Genomic DNA, 22,336 nt, shown 5'->3' on the forward strand with positions numbered 1-22,336 from the left:
AGAAAAGCAATTCACCACATACAAAGGAAACAATATAAGACTAAATAGTGACTACTCAGAGGCCACCATGGTAGCGAGAAGGTAGTGGCATGACATATTTAAAATTCTGAGAGAGAAAAATTTCCAACCAAGAATACTTTATCCAGCAAAACTCTCCTTCAAATTTGAGGGAGAGCTTAAATTTTTCACAGACAAACAAATGTTGAGAGAGTTGCTAATAAAAGACCTACCCTGAAAACTAAGATGGCGGCTAGCTGAGACAGGGCCAAAAAAACGACTCCGTGAAAAACACTAGCTAAACCCCAGAAAGTGACCTAGAATACCGGTTACAGCGATGCACCAGCTAGAAGAGGGCTCCTAGCTCCAGAAGGGCCGTATACTTGGTGAAACTGGGAGTTGGCATTCTGAAACGAGTAAGCTGGCTGGAAGACCCACAGCCGTGTGGTGGGCTGGGGAAGCCAGGGTTCAGCGTTTGGAGACCAGCTGACTCTTTAAAAAAAAAAAAAAAAAAAAAGGAGCGGCTCCAGCAGCGATTGTGGGAACCACGCAGTAAAACAGCAAGAGGGGGCTGGGCCGGCCTCTCAGCGTCTGGCCGGGAAGACAGCCCGCAGCAGATACCCTTGGGTTCGGGGGAATGGAGGGGAGAGCCGGAAGCAGAAAGAAACCCCGCGGCTCGCAGCGGGACCCCCGGAGGGCTGGATAAACTCCTGCCCAGGGCTGTGCCCACAGCCCAGAGCCCCGCCAGTTGTCCCGGAGCTGGGAAGGAGGAACTGTGTGAGGAGGAGGGGGCTGAGACGCTCCGTTTGGCCCTTTTTGCCTTAGGCTGAGAACATGCCGCTGCACAGCCCGGCGGCCCAGGACTTCCCTTGTGGGACGGCGCGCACTGGTGACATAGCACGGCATTCCCTCGGCTGAGCTCCTGGAGGAGTGCGGCTGGGAGGCGGGATCTGATTGGAGAACCCAGGGATGCTATGCCAAGTCCGGTGGTTTGTGGATCAGCGAGACAGAGGGTCTGGGGATGAACTGAAATGAAGGCTTAGACTCTTGTGAAGGCCTTGAATCTCCAGGATTCTGGGGGATTTGAACATTAGAACTGCCCTTCCTCCCTGGCCACCCATACACACGCCCCACATTCAGGGCAGACAGCTCCAGCAACACACCCAAACTGAGTTCTCCAACTGAACCCATAAGAAACATTTCCCCACGCATCGCGGGAACAAGGTTGAGAACTGACTTGAGGGATATAGGTGACTCACAGATGCCATCTGCTGGTTAGTTAAAGTGTACATCACCTAACTGTGTTCCTGAAAAATTAGATCGATATCCCTTTTTCTTTACAACTTGAAAGAACCCTATCAAGCAAAACAAATGCCAAGAGGCCAAAAACAACAGAAAATCTTAATGCATATGATAAAACCAGAAGATATGGAGAATCCAACTCCAAACACACAAATCAAAATATCGGAAGATACACCATACCTCGCAAAATTAATCAAAGAACTACAATCGAGGAACGAAAACATGGCAAAGGATTTAAAGGACATCAAGAAGACCATGGCCCAGGATATAAGTGACATAAAGAAGACCCTCGAAGAGCATAAAGAAGACATTTCAAGTGTGAATAAAAAAACAGAAGATCTTATGGAAATAAAAGAAACTGTTGGCCAAATTAAAAAGACTCTGGATATTCACAATACAAGACTAGAGGAAGCTGAACAACATCTCAGTGTCCTAGAAGCCCACAGAACAGAAAATGAAAGAACAAAAGAAAGAATGGAGAAAAAAATAAAAAAAATCGAAATGGATCTCAGGGATACGACAGACAAAATAAAACATCCAAACTTAAGACTCATTGGTGTCCCCGAAGGGGAAGAGAAGGGTAAAGGTCTAGAAAGAATACTCAAAGAAATTGTTGGGGAAAACTCCCCAAACCTTCTACACAATATAAATACACAAAGCATAAATGCCCAGCAAACTCCAAACTGAATAAATCCAAATAAACTCACTCCAAGACATATTCTGATCAGACTGTCAAATACTGAAGAGAAGAAGCAAGTTCTGAAAGCAGCAAGAGAAAAGCAATTCACCACATACAAAGGGAACAACATAAGACTAAGTAGTGACTACTCAGCAGCCACCATGGAGGCGAGAAAGCAGTGGCATGACATATTTAAAATTCTGAGAGAGAAAAATTTCCAACCAAGAATACTTTATCCAGCAAAACTCTCCTTCAAATTTTAGGGAGAGCTTAAATTTTTCACAGACAAACAAATGCTGAGAGACTTTGCCGATGAAAGACCTGCCCTACTTCAGATTCTGAGGGGAGCCCTGCTGGCAGAGAGACAGGGAAAGGAGAAAGAGATATAGAGAATTTTAACAGACATATATAGTACCTTACATCCTAAATTACCAGGACACTCACTTTTCTCTAGTGATCACAGAACTTTCTCCAGAAGGGACCATAAGCTGGGACATAAAACAAGCCTCAAGAAATTAAAAAAAAAAAAATTTGAATATACTCAAAGCACATTCTCCAACCACAATGGAATACAAATAGAAGTCAATAATTTTTCAACTATAACTCCACTAGTTACTTCCTACATGATATAAAATACACAAACTCTAAGGACAAATCAGTGGTTTTGAACTCAATGTAAAATATGTAATTTTAGACAACTATATAAAGGTGGGGGAATGAAGGAGTATAGGAACATAGTTTATGTGTCCTATTGAAGTGAAGGTGGTATCAAAGAAAAACAAGATTGACATGGATTTAAGAGGTTAATTTTAAGCCCCACAGTAAATACAAAGAAATTATCAGAGAATATAACCATAGAGATGAAAAGTAGAGTTTGGGTTAAGAGAAATGGGGGAAGGGGCAATGGGGAGCTAAGAAATGAGTGTAGGGTTGCTGTTTGAGGTGAAGGGAAATTTCTAGTAATGGATGGTGGGAAAGAGCATTACAACATTCTAATCGTGATTAATCCCACTAATGAAAGGCTAGGGAGGGGGTGGAATGGGAAGATTTAGGCTGTACGTATGTTTCCACAACTGAAAAAAAAAAAAAAAAAAAGACAGTCTAACTAGATGACAATTGAATGCTAAGGATGAACTTGGATGGGACTGGAGGATAGAGGACAGGTGGCTCAAAGGGACACAGTTGAGCATAAGGAAAAGGAAATATAGAATGTAAGCTTTGTATCATTGTTAAATCTATTGTACTTCTTAGCTACACTTAACGGGATTGCATAAAAGAATGTTCTTGTTCATGGGAAGTGTATAAGTGAATTATAGTGTATGCTCAAGGATGTGTGCAGCTAACTCTCATATGTTCAGAAGACAGAGCAATAGATGATGGATGATAGATAGGGAGGGAGGGAAAGAAATAGCGATGTGACAGCAGGTTAAAGTTGGTGGATTGAGCTATCAGGGGAAGGGGGTCAGTGTATGATGGAATTCTGTGTATGGGGCTAGTATTGTTTTTGCAACTGTTCATATAACTTTGAATTTATTTCAAAATAAAATTAAAAAAATTTCTAGGAAAAAAAAAAAAAAAAAGACCTGCCCTACTTCAGATACTAAAGCGAGCCCTACCGACAGAGAAACAAAGAAATGAGAGAGAGATACAGAGAATTTCAACAGACATATATAGAATATTACATCCCATGTCACTGGGACACATGTTCTTCACTAGTGATCACTGATCTTTCTCCAGAATGGACTGTATGTGGCGACATAAAAACAAGCCTTAATAAAATAAAAAATAAAAAAAAATGAATTTGTTCAAAGCACATTCTCTGACCACAATGGAATACAAATAGAAGTCAATAACCACCAGAGACTTGGAGAATTCACAAACACCTGAAGGATAAAAATGAGGGGGAGATGAAAACATTCCCGGATAATCAAAAGCTGAGGGACTTCATCACCAGTAGATCAGTCCTAAGCAGGCTGAAAGGAAGGGACACTAAACAACTGACTGAAACCACATGAAGAAATAAAGATTTCCAGTAAAGATCACATGGTAAATATAAATACCAATACTACTGTATTGTTGATTTCTAACTCCACTATTTACTTCCTAAAGGATCTAAAATACTTAAACTGTAATGATAAATAGGTGGTTTTGGACTCATTGTAAAATATTTAATTCTTGACAAGAACTATATAAAGGTGGGGGAATGGAGGAGTATAGGAACACAGTTTAAGTTGGTATCAAAGTTGGTATCAAAGAAAAACAAGACTGCTACAGATTTAAGATGTTAAATTTAAGCCCCATGGTAAACACAAAGTATCAGAGAATATGACCAAAGAGATAAAAAGTAGAGTAGGGGTTCCAAGAAGTGGGGGAAAGGGCAATGGGGAGTTAAGAAATGAGAGTAGGGTTTTTGTTTGGGGTGAAGGGAAACTTCTAGAAATGGATGGTCGGAAAGTGATAGCACTGCAACATTCTAAATGTGATTAATCCCACTAATGGAATGCTAGGGAGGGGTAGAATAGGAAGATTTAGGCTATATATATCTTTCCACAATTGAAGAAAAAAAAAAAAAGACAGTCTAAATAGATGACAATTAAATGTCAAGGATGATCCTGGATGGGATCTGAGGTTGGAGGAGAGGAGGCTCAAAGGGACATAGATGGGACACAAGGAAAAAAAAAAAAAAAAAGGAAATACAGAATGTAAGCTTTATATCAATGCTGAATTTCTTGAACTTCTTAGCTGCGCTTAATGACATTGCATAAAATAATGTTCTTGTCCATGGGAAAGGTAGATGTGAATTATATTGTTTGTTCAAAGATATGTGCAGCTTGCTCTCATATGTTCAGAGGACAGAGCAATAGATGATGGGTGTTAGGGAGGGAGGGAGGGAGGGAAAGAAAGAGACAGTGGTGTGACAGGATCTTAATGGTGATGGATCAGGGTATTGGGGGAGGGGGTCAGGGTAGGATGAAGATCTATGTATGGGGTTTGTACTGTTTTTGCAACTGTTCCTGTAAGATTGAACTTATTTCAAAATAAAATTTATTATTAAAAAAAAAAAAAGAAAACAATGGACAGGGATCTCTGAGAGATGGGAAACAAATGAGGCGAAGCCGAGAATTGCTCCAGCTTACTCTCTTGAGAGAGTTTACAGGCCATAGCACAGAAAGGGGGAGCCCAGGCAGAACCAGTCATCTCCCTAAGTTAACAAGACAAAGCTGAGAGTAATAAGACCTGTTCGCTGAAAACTATAAAATATTGCTGAGAGAAATTAAACAAAACCTAAATAAATGGAGATATATACCATGTCAATGAGTTGAAAGTCCATAATATAGTTAAGATGTCAGTTCTTCTCAAATTCATCTATAGATTCAATCCAATCCCAAACTCTCTACAAGCCTTTCTGTAGAAATTACAAATTTATTCAATAATGCATATGGAAATGCCAAGGTTCTAGAGTAGCCAAAACAAACTGAAAGAGAAGAACAAAGTTGGAAGAGATACATTACCTGATTTCAAGACTTACTATAAAGCTACAGTAATCAAAATAGTGTTTAATACAATTACTAAGATACGCTATCATCAATTGTAACAAATGTTCCACACCCATGCAAGGTGTTAATAATAGGTATATGGGAATCCTGCATTTTATGCATGATAATTCTGTAAACCCGCAACTTCTCTAATAAAGAGAAAAATAAAGACCAAAAAAAAAAAAAAGAAAAAGAAGAAGAAAAAGAAGGGGCAAAGGCAACTTAGTGGAGAAAGGCTAGTCTTTTCAACAAATGGTGCTGCAACAAGTGGATATCAATATGAAAAATATTTGGAGTCAGACCCTGCACCATATACAAAAATCAACTCTAAATGAATCACTTATATGTCAAACCTAAAACTATAAAAATTTCTAGAAAAAACCATAGGAGAAACGCTCTGTGAATTTCTTAAGATATACCAAAAGCATGATCCATTTAAGGTCAAAATGATAAACTGTGTTTTATCAAAATTAAAAATGTCTCTTAATTAAGGACAAGTTCCAGATATGGAGAAAATGTTTATAAATTATATATGTGACCAAGAACTTATATCCAGAATATACTCAAAACTCTCAAAACCAATAATAAGAAAACAAATAACCCAATTTTTTTAAATGGGCAAAAGATTTCAATAGACACTTAACCAAAGAAAGATACATGGGCAACAAATAAATACATGAAAAGATGTTCAACTTCATTAGTCGCTGCAGAGATGCAAATCAAAAGCACAATGAAATACCATAAAATACTTTAGAGACTTTATGGCCTTAAGCCTGTAACTTTGAAACCAAATAAACCCCCTTTATAAAAGCCAATCCATTTCTGGTGTTTTGTGAAAAGGCAGCATGAGCAAACCGGAACACTCACCAAATGAAGCAGCCATTCCAGTCATAGAAGAGATATGAAGGCGTATGTCCATACAAAGGCATGCATGAATATTCTTAGCAGCTTTATTTGTAATGGTCCCAAACTGGAAACAACTCAAATGTCCATCAACAGTTGAATGGAAAAGAAACTGTGGTATATTCATACAATGGAATACTACTTAACAAAAAAGATAGGAACTACTGATACATGTTACATCATGGATAAATCCCAAAATATCCTATGTTATAAAAAACCAGACAAAAGGAAAAAATATATGCTACCCATATTCCATTTATACAAAATTCTAGAAAATTCCAAGGTGACAAAAAGAAGAGCGGTAGTTGCTTAGGGATAGGAAGGGAAAGAGAAGGGTAGGATAGAAAAATTACAAAGAGCACGAGGATGCTTCAGGAGGTAATGGATAGGATCATTATTTTGATCGTGATGTTGGTTTCACAGGTATACATATATGTCAAAACATCAAACTGTACACTTTAAATATATGTTGTCTATTGTATGTCAATTTTACCTCAACAAAGCTGTTTTGAAAATTATCGTACCAACTGCTGGGAAGTTATGGAACAAGGAACTCTCATACATTGCTAGTGACAATGTAATTTGGTACATGTACTTTGGAAAACCATTTGGAAGTATCTAATTCCACTCCTAGGTATATTCCTGTAAGAACTGTATGTATAAGACCACCAAAATATTATCTGAAATGGCCCCAAAGTGGAAAGCATCCAGCTATCAACAGTAGGATGGAAACACGGCATATTCTTGCTATTGAATACTGTATTTATCAGTGAAAAGGAATTAAATGCTACCATACTCAAGAAAGTGAATGAATCTCACAGACATCATGTTGAACAAAAGATGCCAGATACAAAAGAATACAGTCTGTATTATTCCGTTTATATAAACAGGCAAAACTCATCTCTGCCAAAAGAATTCAAAATAATGGTTAACTTTGGAGAATGGTAATGACTAGGAGAGTAAACAAAGAAGTATTCTTGGTTGTAAGTGTATGTTCTGGATGGTGGTTATATAGGTGGGTTCACTTTGTAAAATTAAAATTAAATTGACCTTAACACTTAAGATTTGTATACTTTACAAACCTTTACTGTACATGTGTTATAAAGTTTAAAAATTAATAACTTCTGTTCAACAAAAGAAACTGTAAGCACAATTAAAAGACAAGTTCTAATAACCCATACAACCAACAAAGGATTACTATCAGCTTATATAAAGAATACCTACAAATCTATAATAATTTGAAAAGCCAGCTCTCCAATGGAGAAACAGTGGTAAGGAATACAAACACACAATTTACCTCTAAACCTTGTAATGACTCTAAGTCCAGTTTCTGGATCAATCTCTATTTACACTCACTCCTTGGTGATCTCATTCAGATTTATGATTTTTAAGTACAATCTGTTCATTGACTTCCACATTTTACATCCTGTCCTTACCTCTTCCTTTGTGTTCAGACTTGTGTATCCAACTACCTACTCACCATCTCCAATTGGATGTCTATAGGCAACTCAAACTTAAATCCAAAGTTGAATTCTAATTTTCTCCTGCAGGTGTCGCTAGTTTAGTAGTTTCTAGTTTCTCAGGCCCAAACCTTGTAGTCATCCATAGCTCCTTTTTTTCATACCCATATCCAATCCTTCAGGAAATCCTGTCAGCTCTATCTTCAAAATATATCCAGAATCTGACCACTTTTAATCACTTCCACTGATATTAACCTGGTCTAAATCACCATCATGGCTTATCTGGATTACTTCAACCACGTAACCAGGCTTCCACAACTTAATACCAGGCTCTCTCAACATACTCCCTTACTCTTCTGCTCAAAATCCTCCAATGACTTTTCATCTCAGCCAGTTTAAAAACAATACTCATGATAACTGCTTTCAAGTCGCTACACAATTTCCACCCACCTCTGTCTGCATCCCTAGCACCTTTTGACTTTATCTTCTACAACTTTGCCCCTGATCAGTGTACTCCAACTGTACTGATCTTCTTATGGTTCCTCTAATACTCTAGGCATGCTCCAGTCTCACTAACAGTTATGTGTGCCTGGAATATTCATTCTCCAGACAGCCCGCAAGACTCATAACTTAATTCTTATTCAGCTTTCTGCTCAAATATCCTATTATCACTTAGGCCATCCCCGACCATAATGTCGCCATCACCACCACCCTGAGCCTTTTCTCTCCCTCTTCCCTGCTTTATTTTTCTCCTTAGAACTCATCATTTTACTTACTTCTCATTTACTTTACTTGCCTACTGTGTATCTCCCCCAACTAGGACATAACAGCAAGAGTTTTTGTTTATCATGTACACTACCATATTCCTAGTACCCTAGAACAATGCTTGGCATATTGTAGGCATTCATTTGTTGAATGAATAAGAAACCCAAATTATCTAATAAACAAAAGGAAAAATGCTCACTCTCAGTGGTAATCAACAAAATACTAACAAAAATGAGATACTATTTCACACTCATCAAACATTATAAATTGTTGGCAAGAATATGAAGAACAAAACAAACTCTCAGTGCTGGAGGCAGTATACATTCACATAAGCTCTTTGGAGAGACATGAGGCAATTTCCAGAATAGTTACTAACAGGCAACCCTAAGATCCAGCAATGTTACTTCTTGTGTACACTAGAAAACCTATTCAAGGGTGCTCAAAGTTAGCATGGTTTGTAGAAGTGACAAACTGGAAATAACCTAAATTAAAATAGGAGAATAGATAGGCAAAATATGGTATATTTAAATGATAAAAACTATTCCTCAGTTACAAGAATGTGGCAAATCTAAATGTTTCAACATGGATAGAATTGGAAAATAAAATGAGTAGTGAAAAAAGGAAGTGCAAAATATTGAGTACAGTGTGATATCATTTATACAAAGGGAAAATAAAATCATGTACACAACAAAACTATATATTGTTTATAAATATACTTATGCGACACAAAAGAATAAAAACATGGACTGAATACATGACAGTAGTTGTTTCTGGGGAATAAGGGAAGAAAATTGGATTGGGGATTAGACTACGGAGGACTTCACATTTATCTATGATATTTCTCATTTCTTGAAAACATGGTAGAAAATTTTAACATTTATTCATTTGGAGTAGAAAGTATGTGGGTGTTTATCATCCTTTGTAATTTTCTACATTAACATTTTTCTTCAACAAACATGTCTGCTAACTTTATTATATGTCTTTACCACTATGATACTTAAATACAAACCTAAAACAACAGAGAAACTGAAAAAAATTTCTGCAGGGTTTCTTTTGCTTTCCTCCCCTCTCCCATGTTCAGTTATTTTATACTGCATAATCTGAGGTCACTTATAAATTTTTTATGTTGGGCTTCAAATACAGGTTTCTGCTTAGTGAAAGTAAGGAAAAACCAACGGAAAAAAAATCTATGAAACTTGATTATGTTAATAGGCAACATTTTTCACTCAAAATGAAATGTATAGATTGAATCAATTTATAAAAGACTTACAGATTCAAGCCCCTTTTCCCATAATAATCAGGAAGAATGAACCCATAAGCCCTGCTATCTGAACAACTTTCTAAAATTCCACTTTTTAATAGATTCACTACAGAAAATACATCGTAGAAATTTAAGGACAAATCAGTCAAGAGGAAGCAAATCTATATGGAATTTAGGATAAAAAAATAACATTTTCCTCTATTGAAAATTTCCTAATTAAAACTTTAATGGGTAGCAAAATTGTTATATCAAAATCCTAAGATAAACAGATTTCTGATACAAATAAACTAAATAAGAGAATATTTTCTTAATACTATTCAAATAAAACTTGCCTTAATGTGCTGTTAATTGCCCCCAGTTTATTAGCTTGTTCACAATCTTCTAATTCTTTGGTATTGTTTGCCACTTTCAAATACTGCAAGGAAGTTCATAATATAAGTAAATTTATTAATAATCACCTTTCTTTTTATTTCAGTTCTGCGGAGAAAATAATCTGTCATTGATAATACACCAAATATAAACACATCCTATTACCAAAATTCCTAACATATATATAAGCAGTACAAATTAAAATGAGTTACAAATTTCCACCTATTAAATAAGCAAAGACACTAAAAATATAACAATTAGTATTGGTGTGTTGGTGATAATGTAAACTGAGAAAACCTGCATGAAAAAGTATTTGATGATATAATCTAGAGCTATAAAATCATAAATCCTTGAAATACCAGTTCCACTACTGAGACCATATCTCAAGGCAACACTTTTTTTTAAAAGAGGTACAACCATTTTAGAAAGTTATTTGGTATTCTCTCAATGTTGAGATATGCATACCCTAATGATCCAGCAATCCTACTTCCAGATATAGACCTAGAGAAACTCTTACACGTGTGCACAAGGAGACAAAAGACAAAGATGCTAGTGCAACATTATTTGTAATACCAAAAAATTAGATACAATCGAAACATCCATCAACAGAGGATAGACTAACCCATGATATAGTCATACAATTCAATACTATACAGCTGTTAAGATGAATGAACAAGATCTACAGATATCAACAGATAAAAATTTCAAAAGCATAGTACTGAGTAAAAACACAAACTAGAAAAAATGTTTTGACCTGAAGAAACTAAAAAATACACTATTATTTAAATTTTTAAATAAATTTACATAAAATAATCTATGGATTATATGTGGATACACATGCAGTAAAAGTTATAAAACCATATTAGGACACACATCCGCTTCAGAAAAGTGGCTAGCTCTGGGGAGGGAGTTAGTAGAATAGGATTGGAAAGGGACTCAGAGGGGGTTTCAGCTGTCTTTACACTGTTTTATTTACTTATTACAGATTTGAAACAAAAATAAATAGAAGACAGTGAGCACAAACCAAAAGCCACACAGGGAGAGACAGCAAGAAAATGGAAAGAAGACGTGCAAGGAGGAGGCACGGAGGAGAGTATGACGATATTTATTACATAGGCACAGTAGTGAAAAAAAACTAGAAGTAAACTGTTACTTAAAAATTAAACTTAAAAAAATCTATGGAACTGCACAACACAAACAGTAAACCCTAAGTTTAACCATGGACAGTTGTAAAAACAAACATATGAATGGCAAAGTAAATTATGACATTCTCATTAGAATAAAAGCGTCATCTTTAATGGTGAAATATTTTTGATATTATTTGGAAGTACTTTGCTCAAAATATCTTGATAATCATGCACTATCTACAGAATATAATCCTGGCTATCATAAGCTGACAAGTTGAAACAGAAGACTAAAAATACCTATGTGAAAGAACACCTGCTGAGTAGGTGATCTGAAACCGTAATTATACTTTATAGTTCTAGAGGTTCCAAAAACGAAACTGAGAAAATTTCAAAGAAGCTATATAATTTAATTACAAATGAACAAGAATGTACAATCTCTTTGCTTGCTGCAAGAATTAGGGATTTGGGAGTCTGAGGCAAAATGCCTCCCATTTCCAACTAACCGTATTATGGTTCTCTACTACAACCGCTGTCAAGTATTACATAAATGGTTGTTTATAAGGCAGAAATACTGAAGGAAGAAAAGTGACTCACCTTATTAGAACTTCCAGCTTTAATTCCGACTGGGATTTTACTCTTAAATGAACAACAACAAAAATTTTAAAGTGATCTTTACATTTATTTAGGATTTCTTCACTAACTAGTAATGCTATTGCCTAATTCACAGGGTATATTATTCCATTAAAAGCAGATATACACTCATTGAAATTCTGTTCTTACACTCCTGTGAGTTTCTGTAAAAGGTAGAATTATCCCAATCTACACACTTGTAAATCATAGTATGGACAACTGAATGATGTATAAATATAAAAGTCAGTGTCAAAATCAGTCCTAATAACTCTCAATGCAGTATTTTATAAATGGTTTATATCATTTTTAGGTTAAAAAATTTACTAAATCACTTTTTCCATAAACTTTCTCACCACAGGAAAGGAAGCATTTAAAAAGTCAAAATTTAAAAAAATATGTAATACCTGATTTTAATTTCTGCTCTAAAATGACAGTTAAAATTTAGACAATTTTGGATTAATTTGAAAAGGCAAGAGTCAGTTTTGTGGCCCTTGCAAAGAAGTATTTAGGGGTAAAAAATTATGCCTGTAACCCAATAAGAATAGATAAGCTATCATGGGTAAATTTAACGCTCTGGGAATACCCAGAATGACTCTGGTTTGTTAATTTCTGGTGGGCATGGTAGGAACAAGTTCACAGAAATGTTGTTATATTAGGTTATTTTCTTGTAGAGTAGGAACATGTTGGAAGTAAAGTAGTTATTTTAGGTTAGCTGTCTTTTTCTTACTCCCTTGTTACGTTATGGTTTGTCTGAAATGTTTTTTCACTGTATTTTTTTTTATTTTTATTTTTTTGATAGAGTTAATTTTAAAAAAAAAAAAAGAGTTAATAAAAAAAAAAAAAGGCAATAAAAAAAATATGCAGAGTCCCCTTGAGGAGCTGGTGGAGAATTCAGGGGTGTTGGGCATCCCCACCTCGATGGTTGCTGATGTGCTCACAGACATAGGGGACTGGTGGTTTGATGGGCTGAGCCCTCAGTCACGGGACTTGCCCTTGGGAAGACTGTTGCTGCAAAGGAGAGGCTAGGCCTCCCTATAATTGTGCCTAAGAGCCTCCTCCTGAATGCCTCTTTGTTGCTCAGATGTGGCCCTCTCTCTCTACCTAAGCCAACTTGGCAGGTGAAATCACTGCCCTCCCCACTAAGTGGGATCTGACACCCAGGGAAGTGAATCTCCCTGGCAATGTGGAATATGACTCCCAGGGAGGAATCTAGACCAGACATCGTGGGATGGAGAATATCTTCTTGACCAAAAGGGGGATGTGAAAAGAAATGAAATAAGTTTCAGTGGCTGAGAGATTCCAAAAGGAGCCGAGAGGTCACTTGGGTGGGCACTCTTACACACAATATAGACAACCCTTTTTAGGTTCTAATGAATTGGAATAGCTAGAGATAAATACCTGAAACTATCAAACTACAACCTAGAACCATGAATCTTGAAGACGATTGTATAAAAATGTAGCTTATGAGCGGTGACAATGTGATTGGGAAAGCCATATGGACCACACTCCCCTTTGTCCAGCGTATGGATGAATGAGTAGAAAAATGGGGGCAAAAAATAAAAAGGCACCCAGAGTTCTTTTTTACTTTAATTGTTCTTTTTCGCTTTAATTTTTATTCTTATTATTTTTGTGTGTGTGGTAATTAAAATGCCCAAAAATTAATTTTGGTGATGAATGCACAACTATATAATGGTACTGTGAACAATTTAATGTACACACTTTGTATGACTGCATGGTATGTGAATATATATCAATAAAAATGAATTAAAAAAATTATGTCTGTAACTTATATTTAAATGGTTTAGAAAATAATAATATATAAATATACATAGAAATAAAATAATAAGGCAAATGTAAAATTAACATTTAGGGAATCTGAGTGAAAAGTATATGGGAATTCTTTGTACTATTCTTGCAGCACTTCTGTAAGTTCAAAATTATTTCAAAACAAAAAATTAAAAATACATATTTTTGCTAATTTATTTTAAAGTTAAATCAAGAACAAGTTTTTTTTTTTTTTCACTTCCCTTTAGGAACTTGGTCCAGACTGTCTTTTCCTATTTTTAAGGACAACAAATGAGGACTAACTGAGTAGGCAAGAAAATCAGGAAGTAAAATGAAACCATACCTTATAACTAATTTCTGTTAAAGGGGAAGAATATAATTAATTTGGTGTCAGACACCAAAGATCAAAGTTTAAATGTAGCATTTTCTTGGTAATAAGAATAGCCAATTTTAAAAATGTGACCAGATTAAGTGAAAAACTAATTTCATGCCTGAAATGCATTTGAAATTTAGAGTCCAGTAGTATTTTCTTGGCCTATGAAACACAATGCAGATTCAGTAAAGCATGAATTAAGAGTTACCAATTATAGATCCCATCCTAGAACAGACCTCTGATTTTCCATCCATTTAATAATCAGACTATATTTCTACATCCAATTAACAAAGACAATGGATATGAGTGTCTTCAAACTGTTTTGGTGGGAAATACAGAATAAATCTTTTAAAATCCAGTTTAAAGGCAGAGAGCTGAGAGCACATGAGTTTGATGACAAATCCATCAGCCAAAAAAATAGACAGTTGAGGCTTATCTGAAAGTCCCAGAGAAAATGAATTTCACATAGAACTGAGCATTTTTCCCTATTATTTTATTTTATTTTATTTACCTCAGGGCAGGGTTCTACATGACAGTCTTTTATTGAACAATGGCCATCTTCTGCCCAGAAAGGACATGGTCGCTTCAGATTAACCTTGAGAGACAGAAAGAATGAATTAGTATTAGTAAATGTGTATTATACTTATAGAATGCTAAGTGCCACTGTGCCAGGGACAAGTGACAGGAAGGTGAATAAAAAGGAAAAAGCTTCCGGTCATTGTGGCACCTATAGTTCAGCATTTTAAATGACTGCAGTTTTTCAGACACCCAAATGTAATGTTAATTTTTAAAATAAGTATGACTCTTAGTCCTCTGACACTCTAGAAAAAGAATTATGTTTAAGTACACCTAAGTAATTGGCTGTATATGTTCCATCAGAAAAAGTCAAGTTCCACAGAAAAAGAGACTAAAATTTAAAAATCATACTTTAGAACGGAAATCCTTTATATTCACCTATATACATAAAAACATTAACAGAGCAAGAGTCAGTAAATAGCCAGGCTATAGAATTCCATGGCTTTTAAAACAATGAATTTCTCTTTTTTCTCTAAAAGGTTTTGACAACCATTTTATATTCAAAGAAAGGTCATTTCAGAACCAAGTATTTAACTTAAGAAAAGGCTATTCTCCTGCTTGATAACTGCATAGCTTATCTTAAGGACACTGGAATGCATTTTAGGACTATTTTAATGTCTTCCAGCCCTTTAACATTACTCTGATGAAAAGGATTCTCTCCCACATTCACTCAGTTAATAAATATATACCGAGCATCTTCTATCCTGTGTGTCAGACACTGTGCTCCAGGAAAAAGGAAGCAAAAAAAAAGGGGGGGGGGGCACTTTCCCTCATGAAACATACAGTATACCGTTGGAAAGAGAAATTCTGTATTTGTGTTTACTTAGTTAGAAGTTGTAGTAAGTCCTACAAAGGAAAAACCAGGGTTTTGTAATGGAAAATAATGGAGATGGTGGATGGAGCAAGTTCTGAGAGGTAATATTTAGACTGAAAAAGGATGGGTGAAAGTTGGAGAAAGGGAAAAAGCATTTTTTTGGATAAGGCAACAAAGGATTCAGACAGTTTTGGGAACTGAAAAAAATACCAGTTTAGCTGATGATTAGTGGGCAAGGGGCAGGATGACAAGGAATGAGAGTAGAGGTAACTAAAGGACAGATGATGCAGGACATTTTGGCTTTTCATATTCTAAAGATAATAGGAAGTAGGTAATTCAACATGACTTGTACATGAATTGCCCAAGTCAAAAATCTAAGTTTTATTCTTTCTCTCCTTCTTCTTCATCCCCTTCAAGCAATTCATTATCTACTTCTCATGACCTCCACTATCACCACTTATCTCTATGTTGTCCTATTGCAACAGTCTCCCTGCTTCTCCTTCCATCTACTCTCCATATCACAAAGTTATCTCTTTGAATCATAAATCGAATCACATCGATCCCTGCTCAAAACCTTTCCATGGCTTCCCATCACACTTACTTGAAGTAGCCCAAACTCCTTAGCAAGCTCCACAAAGCCCTCCATTATCTAGCTTCATGCCCACCTCTCTGACCTCACCTCCTACCACTATCCTACAGCTACACTGGCCTTGCTGCAAACTCACCAAGATCATTTATCTCAGGACCTTTAAACTAGCTGTTCTCTTTGGCTAAACTATTGTTTCTCCAGGTCTTATTGCTTCTTTACACTATTCAGGTCTCTGCTTAAATATCACATCAGCAAGGAGACCTCCTCTGACCACTTCTCTAAAGTAGTACTCGATATGCACCCATACACATCATTCTGTATTCTTTTATAACACTTATCACTACCTGAAATTATGATTATGATTTGTTTATTTATTTATTGTCTGCATCCCCACTGTAGAGACTGGGGTTTTCCCTTGTTTATATTTTATTCCCAATGCCTAGAACAATGCTGGGATACATAATAGGAACCTCACCAAATACTTCAGTTAAGCAAAGTAAACAATACCTACAATATAGAAGAACAGGCAAAAATAGGTAGGTAGACTAGCAACACAGAGGAGAGGTCAGGAAGACCTCGTTCGGGTAACATGCAAAATGGGTAGGAACAGAAGTTTCCTAGAGAGAGAGATTTCTAGGAAGAGGGATCAGGATATCTAAAGACATGGAAGCTCAAAATGGGAAATTTGTTTCAGGAACTGCAAGTTCTCAGCTCACGTCTCCCTTGAGTTCCTGACTTGTTTTTATATCCAATTGCCTCCCTGCCATCTCCATGAGACATTCACAGGTACCACAGACTTAACATATTCAAAACTGTGTTCCTCCCTCTAGTGATCCTTGCTATCTCAGTAAATAACAACTGTTATTCTAGTTCCTCAGGCCAAAATCTTGGCATCATCCTTGATTCCTCTCTTTCTCACCACACATAAGATAACTCTGAAAATAAGGTCAGTTCTACAGTCAGCATATATTCAGAATTCAGTACTCCTCACCACTTTCTTTGTTACCACTGTGGTCCAAGCCACCATCTTCTCACTCCTGCATTATTACAATTGCCTTTAAATAGTCTCCCTACCCAACCCTTACATCCATACCAGTTTATTTTCAACATAACAACCAAAAGTGCTCAAAACCCTCCAACCCATCTTACTTGGATTAAAAGTCAAAGTCCCTATGATGGCCCATAATGCCTTACATGGTCTGGTCCCCTACTGTCCTCCCGTTGGTCACTGGCCTCCTTGTTCCTCAAATACATGAGGCACATTGGTCTGAGAGCCCTTGCTCTTGCTGTTTACATCTCTCTAGAATGCTTTTCCCAGATATCCACAGTTTGCTTTCTCACTCACTTTAGGTCTTTCTCAAATACCACATTCTCAGTGGGGACTTCCTTGCTCCTGTTATCTAATCCTGATTCCCAACCTTTCCTTCCCTTCACTAGGTTGCTGATCACAATAGTCTCTAATTAACCTCTTACACACTTATCTCTTAGCAGGATCCTCTTCCAGGGAACCTAACTTGTGACAACTTTTCTAGTTCCAGAAAAAAAAAAAAAAATGTTATTTTCATTAGGATCATATTAAATTTACATTTTAACTTGGGGAGAATTAACATCTTTATGCTACAAAGGACATCCTTCCATTTGTCCAAGCCTACTTTTGTGTATTTCAGGAGTGTTTTGAAACTTTTCTCCTTTAGGTTTTGCAAATTTCTTGATACATTTATTCCTATATGTGTATTATTCCATTATATCTTCCAACTGGTTACTGTTTATAAAGATATTGATGTTTGTATATTAAAGTGTATAGCCTATCTTACTGCATTTCTAAACTCTTTGTTCACTTAATAATTTACTCTTTTGAGTTTTCTAGGTATATTCTTATCATCTATAAATAAAGATAGTTTTACTTATTATTTTAAAATTTTTATAACTGGATTTTTTCTCTTGTTTGATTGCACTGCCTATTACCTCTGACAGGAATAGAGATAGTGGGTATCCTTGTCTTGGTTCATGACCTAAGTGAGAATTCCTCTAGTGTTTCCTCATAAGTAAGATGCTTGCTATGCTAACGTTAGGATTGCAATCATAGTGTCAAGGAAGTCATTCTTGTTTTACCAAATGTTTTTAAATATCAGGAATGGGTGTTAAATTTTGTGGAAGAAAAGAACCATTCCTGCATTCTTGAAACAAAATCTACTTGGTCGTAATACACATATTTTTAGGCATCATCCTTGACTTCACTTCTACACTCATCATATCCAATCCATCAGAAAAGTTCATTCATACTATCTTCTTTTACCAGTAAAATTATTTTCTTTAGTGATAGTATCCACATCCAATAGCTTGAAATAAAAATTTACATGGCCTTCAATTGAGTTGTATGTCATTTCCTTTTAGAATGTCCTCTTTTCTTTGAAATAATTTCTAAACCACTCTTTGTGTTTAATCTTCTGTTTAAAATTCAAATATGGGTTTTTGGAAAGGCCACAAGTCATTAGCTCCATAATGTGGTGAACTGGTCCTTGTTTTGGAAAATCCTCCAGGTATTTATCCAGAAATATGTGTTCATGAAATTCAGAACCATCATCATTGAAACATGCTTCATCAATAACTGGGAACTCCCACAGTTTCCCCTCTTTGGTCCACTGGATCATTTCTTCAAAACCATTCTGAAAGGGCTGTTGATTTGATGTGGCTAACTACTTAGCAAATTCCAAATCCCAAAGTGAAGGTGATGACTCTTTTTCAGGTGCCTCTTGAGTAACTGCCTTAATATCAAAAATATTAAATCTTTTCCCTGTGAATATATTTCCCTTAAAACTTTTCTAAGATCAGAGGTCTTTTCCTCATCGAAGAAATTTTCTGGTTCTTCATCAAATTGAATCTGATGCTCTGGTCATACTAATTCTGGCTGTAGCGATCTGGCAGCTTTCAGATCTGATATTATGTTACTGAAACTAACTTTCCATCTTTCTCCATCTTTCTAAGCTTCCGATTCTTCCTCCTGCTGCCGTAGCTGCCTAAGCAGCTCTGACTTGGTGGTTTGCTTGTCAAAAAGGAGAGAGTGCGACAGCAGATGCAGCCGCCACTAACTCAGGACTCAGAGACTCATTTCTCATCGTTGTGGTATCTTCTGTAGCTTCTGAAGCCAACAAATAGTAACCTCCAAACTTTTAAGTGATTTTCTGTTGGGTGGCTTGTTTGTTTATTTAGTATGCTTAATCCAACTTTCATGCCCGTAATAATATTTAACATGTCTTTTTTCATATTCTCTTTGTACACTGCCTTGGCTCGTTGAAGTTCCCTTGGAAAACTCATTGGTTGGAACACTCTATTGCTCATCTCTCATACTACAGATCACGCTGTTAGTGCCAAAATATCTTTAGATATCATTTTTTGTCCCCAATGTGCTTGTATTGCTTTTTTGGTGGAACTATTAGCTCTGTGGTGACAGGACTGCCATATTTAGGGCTTAACACCAGTACTGGCACACTACAAGCACTTTCAATAAAGAACTCGCCTCCGTGGATGCCTCAGGACTCCGGCTAGACAGAGAGCGGAGGGAACGTGGGCGAAAAACTCGGATTGCGGCAGATCGAGGAAGCATGGCGGAAAACGCAGCTAGACCGGGCTCATACTATCATTTATATACAACCGTAATTTGATCATTTCTCACCTCTTTCAACTCTACCACCCCATTCCAAATCAGTGTTGTCTTTCACCTGAACTATGCACTAGCCTTGTAAATGGTTTCTCTATGTCCTCTCTCGCACCCTTACGGTCTATTTTGCACAAAAATCCCATTCAATAACTTCTTGACTCACTTAGAATAAAATCCAACATCGAATAAGGCCCTAGTTTATCTGGCCCCTTACTACCTCTTCTATTCTCCATCTCATTTCATTTCCTCCAGCCATATGGGCCTTCTTTTTTTTACTCTTGTAACACACTAAGCTTATTCCTGTGTCAAGACTTTTATACCTGCTATTCAACTCCCCTTCTCTGGAATGCTCTTTACCCAGATGTTCTCATGGCTTATTCTTTCATATTAGGTGGGTCTCTGCTCAAATGTCACATTAGCATAAATACCTTCCTTTTCAGACTACCTTTATAAACCCCATCCCCCAACCACAGTTACTCCTGATCTCCTACTTTGCTTTATTTTCCTCCATAGCACTTATCTTATAACCACCTGAAATTTTATTTTATTGATTACTGTTGTCTCTCTAATTAGAATAAAAGCTTCAGGAGGTCAGAGTCTTTATCTTATTCACTACTGTATCCACAGCTCCTAGAATAAGACCTGATTCAAAGTAATCACAATAAATTTTTGGTGAGTAAAGGAACAGAATGGACAACACAAGAGAAAAGTTATAAATACCAATTGCAGTAACCAACTGACCAGTTGCAGGAAGGCAGACTGTTGCTTCTACCTATACTTCCTTGCTTGCTGAATCCTAAGTATGTCTGTGTGTATGTTTAAAATTAACCTCTTCTCTATGCCCAAACCATACGTAGAGTATACTGGTGACGGTAAAATTTCCATTTTATTTATTCCATAGATTGACAGAACTAGAAGAGGAGTACATATCACACAAATATCTTGGACTTGGAGCTGAATGTATTAATTAGACCACTGCACTACCCTCCTTTGGGGAAGGGTATGAGTATGTTTTGGTTACACCCAGAATAATTTCATTATGTTGGCTGAACATTTTTAAAATTGCATGTAAAAGAAGAAGGATGAGATTGTATGTTGGGCAACGAAGGGCAGGCTGTTGTTATTTTTGCTTATTCAACTTCCACTTTCCTTCTTCTGTAACAGTCCCCTAATTTCCCTTTGAGAAAGGATACCTCTCCCTTATATACATTCAAATAGGGCTGTTAACCAAGGTGTCCTTCACTCTTTTAACCAAGAGGTCACATGACTCTAGATAGGCCATTCAGACCATCTATCCCAGAAATTGACATGAGTGTTTCAGTATATGGAAAAATGGTTAATGTGATCCAAAATTTTGGTGATGCCTTAAAGAGATCGGCTAATAGCTCCTGCCTGAGTTTCTCGCTTTTTTGACCTTTGTCTTTCAATTTTGTGAACTACTCCATACCTTTTCTTAATAAAACTTCTGGTTTGTGAGCTAACCTAAATACTCTACCTAAACTACCTAAACCATTATTTCTTCATTTGTAAAATATCAATACTGACCTGACAGGTTTGATGTGAAAATTAAACGAAATATTCATTCATTCACTTAAATATTTGAGTGTCTACTCTTGGCCAGGCCTTGCAGGGATGGAGAAAAAAAGATAAAATCCCAAAATGGAAGAGTGATAGAGGGCCTGATATGTTGAATGGAGATGTGATCAGAACGTCTTGTAAAAGGATGGTCTTTGATAGAAAGAACACTTCCTCCACTGTATTACACTGAATGGTATTCAACCATTTGTGACTTATAAAAGCAACAATTTCATCTGGTTCAACATGACAGTAGAAGGTAAGCAGAAGATGACAGCTATGCATGCAAACAGAGTTAATAGATTTAATAACAGGAATCAGAGAAAGCACCTGTCTTCTTTGTATGTAAAATGACTAGGATAATAGAAACTCAAAAGTTTCTCCTTTTTTTAAAGCATAGACTATTCTTTGAAATAAACCCATGGAATCTGCATTCCTAAAGAATTTTGTATAGAGGGAAACATTCATCTTTTTTGGATATTCTTGGTACTGATGGGAAAAGGGGATGGGTTCCCAACTCTTTATTCACTAATATATCATTCTGTCTGACTTAAAACAGCTAAAATACAGGATTTTTTTAATATTCAAAACTCAAAATTTTAAGGACTAAGTAGCCTACACAGAATCAGAATGACAAGAAAACAGGCTCAAATTTTAGAATAAACTGAAAACAAAAATCAAAGAAATTATAAACCCAAGGGTTTGATGGAGTTGCTCTTGTACCTTCTTTAAAAATATTTTTTATTTAAAATATTGTTGTTTTTGAATATTATCCTGTTGAAAAGGAAATGACTGTGGCTGCCTTTAAGCTATCACTAGTTATTTGTGATGGTCTCGAGTAGACTATTACTAAAGAACCAACTCTACAGTATTACTATGGGTAGTGTTCTGTTCTCTCAGCCAGGTTTACCAGCCCTCTCAGTAAACTTACACAATA

The 22,336-nt window shown here is 36.3% G+C and overlaps 1 protein-coding gene across 4 annotated transcripts in view; it reads right to left on the reverse strand.

The window, feature by feature from the left end:
- The window catches only part of ERO1B (endoplasmic reticulum oxidoreductase 1 beta), a 70,919-nt gene that overhangs the window by 42,787 nt on the left and 5,796 nt on the right, over positions 1 to 22,336 (reverse strand). For all 4 annotated transcript variants that reach the window (XR_005214567.1, XR_005214568.1, XM_037821643.1 and 1 more), the window contains exons 3-5: positions 14,699 to 14,782; positions 11,994 to 12,035; positions 10,236 to 10,318 (exon numbers count right to left, since the gene is read on the reverse strand). Coding sequence is in view for 2 of the 4 variants with exons in the window: in XM_037821643.1 (XP_037677571.1) it covers positions 10,236 to 10,318; positions 11,994 to 12,035; positions 14,699 to 14,782 (209 nt within the window). In the remaining 2 variants the exon portion in view is untranslated. The remainder of the gene's footprint in view (positions 1 to 10,235; positions 10,319 to 11,993; positions 12,036 to 14,698; positions 14,783 to 22,336) is intronic.

This window comes from Choloepus didactylus, chromosome 2 (assembly GCF_015220235.1).
Source record: "Choloepus didactylus isolate mChoDid1 chromosome 2, mChoDid1.pri, whole genome shotgun sequence".
NCBI classification, from domain to species: Eukaryota; Metazoa; Chordata; class Mammalia; order Pilosa; family Megalonychidae; genus Choloepus; species Choloepus didactylus.